The sequence below is a fragment of the Gekko japonicus genome, unplaced genomic scaffold, assembly GCF_001447785.1.
Source record: "Gekko japonicus isolate JY-2015 unplaced genomic scaffold, Gekko_japonicus_V1.1 scaffold201, whole genome shotgun sequence".
NCBI classification, from domain to species: Eukaryota; Metazoa; Chordata; class Lepidosauria; order Squamata; family Gekkonidae; genus Gekko; species Gekko japonicus.
In genome coordinates, this window is record NW_015162480.1 from 110,113 (window position 1) to 115,598 (window position 5,486).

General features: G+C 45.6%; 1 protein-coding gene across 2 annotated transcripts in view; it reads left to right on the top strand.

Annotated features, from left to right (window-relative positions):
• Positions 1 to 678: 678 nt before the first annotated feature.
• SEC11C (SEC11 homolog C, signal peptidase complex subunit) overlaps positions 679 to 5,486 on the top strand; it is a 21,189-nt gene continuing 16,381 nt past the window's right edge. Inside the window, exons 1-2 of one of the 2 annotated variants that reach the window (XM_015405839.1) lie at positions 679 to 912; positions 1,731 to 1,784. In XM_015405839.1, coding sequence (XP_015261325.1) covers positions 1,743 to 1,784 — 42 coding nt within the window. In that variant the 5' untranslated portion in view covers positions 679 to 912; positions 1,731 to 1,742. The remainder of the gene's footprint in view (positions 913 to 1,730; positions 1,785 to 5,486) is intronic. The other variant, XM_015405840.1, reaches the window with a different exon arrangement.

Consider the following 5,486-nt stretch of genomic DNA (forward strand, 5'->3'; position numbering starts at 1 on the left):
GGGGGGGGAGAGGAACAGTAAACTGTTAAGAATGTTGGAGGCGACACTCAAGCAATGCAGCCAGTGGATAGGGACAGGTTCTGAGTCACACACCAGGGCGCCAACCAATTCCAGAGCATGTGGAAGGTTCTAGAGAAGTGCCACCACCATTGGCTTTTATATATAAGGGAGAGGAGATTGTTAAGCACCAGCGTCAAGACACGTCACCACCCATTCGTCAAGCCCCGCCCATTTTTCTTAGACCCTCCTCTAAGTTCTGCAGCCCTTGGCACGCCCACTGGCCTCCGCTAAGCCCCACCCCATCTTTTCCCCTCTCACCAATGAATTATGTCCACGGTTTAGCAAAACCTCCGAAACGTATAGCTGTTTAGAAAAATTGCCTCTCCCCTTCGCAGATTGTTTCGCTATTGAACCACCTCGATGACACGTTCTTGCTTTATTCTGTTTCAGTCGCGATTTAAAAAAAAAAACACCACTTCTCCGTTCCTTCTCTGGGAACAACCGCCGGTATTTCAGGCAACACTGCGGACACCATGCCTGAAAGTCGAAAGGGCCCCTCTCCCCACACAGTTGCATTCTGGCCAATGTAGTCTGTAAGCCCGTCAGCATGTGCCGGGAGTGCTGCGACGGGGGAGAGGGGCAGGAACTACAGTTCCCAGATGCCTGTGCTAACACGAGGGTGCCTGTGCCTTTCCCTCTTGGACAGGCTGCCCTGGGGAGTGTGGATAGTGCTTAGTGTCAGGCACCTGCTGGGACTGGGCTGCGGGAAGGAAGGTGGGGGGAACCACCTCGGGCTAGGGGGCTCTAGCAGGCCCCCTTGACCCACCTTTGCTGCTGGGGGTCGAGGGGCGGGGAAAGCTTCAGCCTTGTAGCCCCAGTTGTGCCTCATCCTAGAAGGAGGAAGAGAAATCGGTGGGTGCTGGGTGTCGCCCTTCTTGCGCTTTTCTGGTGGGGGTAGGGAGTGCAGTCAAGTGAGTGGGCTTTGGGGGCTCAGGGCTGTAGCTCCTTGGAGGCTGGGTGCGGCGCTTGGAAAGGTGTGTTGCATGCCAGAGGAATAGCTATGTTAGTGTGCTGCCAGAGTGGAGTTTTGGGACACCTTAAAGACTAACCTCTTCATTCTAGCATAAGGTTTTGTATTTCAGAGCCCCCTTCTTCAGATACAGTGAACGAGGGTTCAGTCCTTGTACCTGAAGGTGTGGGCTCCTGTCTGGGAAAGCGTATGCTGGAATAAAACTGAGCCAGCCTTTATGGTACCATGAAACTCCCGTTGATTTCTATTATATTTTGTTCTTTGTGGGGTGAGAGGCTTGTCCTTGTTACACACTCCAGTGTCGTTTGGACTGCTATTGTTTTATTGAGGATGTTTGTACTCCGTCTTTCTTCCAGTGTTTGCACCCAAGGCAGCTTACAAAGCTATAAGGATAGGTTACAGTCATTGGCTTGCTTTTCCTTGTTGGAATGCTGAAAGAGGTAGATTATGATGTTCCTATTTTACAGATAGGAGGCCCGAAGCTGAGAGTGCATGGCTTGCTAAATTCAGCCAGACAGTGGATAGTAGAAGGTTCAATGTTCTGTTGTCCTACAGCTCCTCATAGATCTTGTTGTACCTCTTCTGTGAAAGATAAATGTAGAAGAGTTTGCTATTCTTCCCACTGTACCTTAAAGTAATGTTCTCTTCCTCTCCCTCTCCATTTTTGGTTTCTTGCTTCTCATCACTGTGGGCTCCTCAGACAGCTGTAACCATGGATATCTTTGGGGACCTGCGGCGAATGAACAAACGCCAGGTAAAGCAGAGGGGTGCTTATATTTGTGTGCGCTGTGAGCATGGGTTTGGGTGGGTTTGGATTGTGCTATGTCTGCAAAATTCTGCACTTCGTAATTGGGGTGGGTTCCCAGAGGTGATGTAAACCCCGAGCTGTGTCCAGTGACTTCAAGGCCCAAATGGTTTGGGACTGTGCACCAAAGATCCTCTGCATGATAAGATAATTACAGAGCTTAACGGTGCAAACCTGAGCAAAGGTAATCCTTCTAAGACCAGTGGATTCAGAAGGGTGTAACTCTGTTTAGGATTGCACTTTTAAGTCTTCTAATGACTAGAAGTTGTGAAAATTAGCCACATTTGCAGACAGAGTTTGCTTACTGCGCGTAATGTGTCTCTTGCTAGTTGTAGGACAGTGGAAAGTGCCATCAAATCATAGCTTACTTATGGTGACCCCATGGGGTTTTCAAGGTGAGAGACGTTCATAGGTGGCTTGCCATTGCCTGCCTCTGCCTCATGACCCTGGTATTCCTTGGAGGTCTACCATCAATTTACTAGCCAAGGGCAGCTGTGCCTAGCTTCCAAGATCTGGCTAGCTTGGCCTATCCAGGTCAGGCTTGTTGGAGGATGGTGGAAAGGTTTATGTATGTATCTCTGCTCCTTGATGATTGGAAATTCTGCTCAGCTCTGTGGCTTGAAACTTCACTAGGGAATTACGGAAGCCTCTTTGCTGCCTAAAGGTCCAGAAACCTGTTTAAAAGTAAATGAAAGCCAGGATTGTGTGTGTGCTGAATTTGTGTGCATTGTTTGTACTTGCCTGTTGCGTTGGAGAAATAACACTCATTTTGCCTTCACTGCCTCAAAAACAGGTGTATGAACTGCACTTCCTTTAGAGCAAGATCTAATCTGTCAGGGAAGGAAATGGGTTCCTCTGAGCCATGCAATCGCTGGAGGCCACATCATGCTTGAGTGCAGCACATCGTTTGCATATTGACTTTTTTAGAACGTGGCGGAGGCTGACCTCTAGAAGTTTTGATATATCATTTACTGTTAGTTTTCTTATTCCCTTAAGTGAGGGGGGTGAACAGGCTGCCTCTTGAAAATCCTGATGTTTTCAAAAAAGATGAGCTTTAAGAAGAATGTCTGTTCGCTGTGCTTCCAGAGTTCTGTTGTTTTTGATGTTCGGTCTCCCATTGCAATTTGGATCTTGGTATGGCTGGGTGCTGGAATCTTTTAAATAAATGGTTTCTTAGAGATGCCTAGAGATACTTTGGGAAGAAAAAAGGTGTGGCTCCTCCAGTTAGGATGCAGAAACAAAATGCATAATTCTAGAATTGCTCAAGAGAGAATCTTTTTGGCAAGAGAAAGAAAGAAGAGAGTATTTTATTATCTTGTTAAGATATTAAAGTCCGGGAAATGCAGTGGAAGAATTTCCAGTGTTTTATTTATCTGTGGAATTTTTTCCATTTCTAGAGATTCATTGTTTTATAACATTAGGGGAGGAGTGGCTGCTCGATGGGTGGGGTTTAAATCCAATCTCCTCCTCCTCTTCTTCTTCTAATGGTCTGGTTTAGTATAAGGCAGCTTCATGTATTAATGAGTTTTAAATGCATTAATGAATACATGCCATTGCCAGTATGGTTTTAGGGAAGGTTTACAGTTGCAAAGTTATAATTTATACACAGCAGTTGAATATCATTGTACATTTTATTCTTTTGTAGATGGGGGGGGATAGAATCACAAACATGATATAATAATCCAAATGTTAAAAAACACAAGTTATGAATTTGCCTGTTGGCTCTGTAGGTCAAACCAAAAGCAAAGCTTAAAATTCTCTCACATGGGAGGAGGGATGTTGTAATCGCCAGTCTGATACAGAACTCATGAAAGTTTATAGGTACCCCAGTGACTTCTGTGGTAAAGTCTGATGCAATAGCCAGACAACCACAAAATACCATGTATGTTTTTTTCAATGGGCTCAAATTAGCAATTCAACGGTTTTCAGTGTCTCCCCCCCCCTTAAATTCAAACAACATAGAGAAATCACATGCTGTATTTGAAGTATTACAAGGACGATTCCCATAAAAGTTGTTTCCACATTTTTTAAAATGTTACACGGCCTTCATTTTGCAAGACCTGAGCAAGGTTGTTAACAATAAGACGTTCTGGAGGTCATTAATTCATAGGGTCACCATGAGTCAGAAGCGATTTGAAGGCACAAACACACAAACAGTGGGAGGGCTTCTGGAGTTCTGGCCCCGCTGGTGGACCTCCCAGTGTTTTGGCCACTGTGTGATGGCACCTGGTTTTTGGGTCAGAGTATTGGATTGGATAGGCCCTTGGCCTGATCCAACATGGCTTCTCTTATGTCCTTAACTACATTTTATTTTATTTTTTTCCTGATCAAGTATTTCAGTTCCGGTATTTGTCACTATTGGAATATAAGACTAGCATGAGGTACTTTTAAAATGCGTTCAGTTGCTAATTGAAAATAAACATGCTAAATTAGACCACACTCTGATTTGGGTATCGAAAGGCATGCTCTGGGATTGAGGAGCACATGATTCACGCAACTCCGTCCTTGGCTTAAGAACTCGAGTCCAGTGAACCTGTACAGTGGGTTGCTTGTGGCAAAGATGTCAAGGAATTGCAAACTAGGCTGCGTCTGATGAAGCAGCGCAAACGTACATTTGCCTTCCCTAAAAGGTAAAGGTTCCCTTGCTCGAAAGACAGTCGAATCCGACTCTAGGGTTGCGGTGCTCATCTCCTTTTCAAAGCCGAAGAAGCCAGCGCTGTCCGAAGACGTTTCCGTGGTCATGTGGCCGGCATGACTAAACACCAAGGCGCACGGAACGCTGCTCCCTTCCCACCAAAGTGCTACCTATTTATCTACTTGCAATTTCTTGCTTTCGAACTGCTAGGTTGGCAGGAGCTGGAACTAGAGAGGGGCGCTCACTCCGTCATGCGGCACCCGGGTCTTGAACTGCTGAACTACCGACCTTCCACAGCCTGCAGTTCAGCATCTTAACCACTTGAACCACCGCAGTTCCTTGCCTTCCCTACCTGTATGTAATATTTGAGGAAGTCCGTTTCAGTGTATTTGAAGAAGTGTGCTTCTACACGTGCAGAGTCTCTCTGATCTTGCACGTACCCAGGGTTGAACTTGGTTGGTCTTGGGGGTGCTGCTGGACTCAAGCTTTGTTTTCACATGTTTGTTAGCGCTCGCATTTGTGTGCTCATTTGCCGCCATTCATTGATCTTACCAGGCCGCCTTGATACAATCTCAGCTTTACTTATGCATCTTGGCTCTGACTGGCCCTTCCTGACGGCTGCCCCCCCTCTATTTTCCTGTATGTAGGGGTTGAGGAAATTCTGTTTCGCTGTATCTGAGTAAGTGGGCATGCACACGAAAGCTTGTACCAGGGGTGGCCAGACTTGCTCAACGTAAGAGCCACATGGAATAAACGTCAGATGTTTGAGAGCCACAAGACACGAACAGATATCACACGCACATTTTTATTTTTTAAAAAATATGCAAAGTTGATTTTTATTAACATTAAACGAGACTGCCAAAAATAAAAACAAAAGGGGTGAAAACAGATATTGATAAATGATATTTATTTGTCCAATGATATTTATTTGTTTCCTAATAGTACTTGTCTGAGAGAGAGAGAGAGAGAGAGAGAGAGAGAGAGAGAGAGAGAGAGAGAGGGGGAAAGAAAAACAC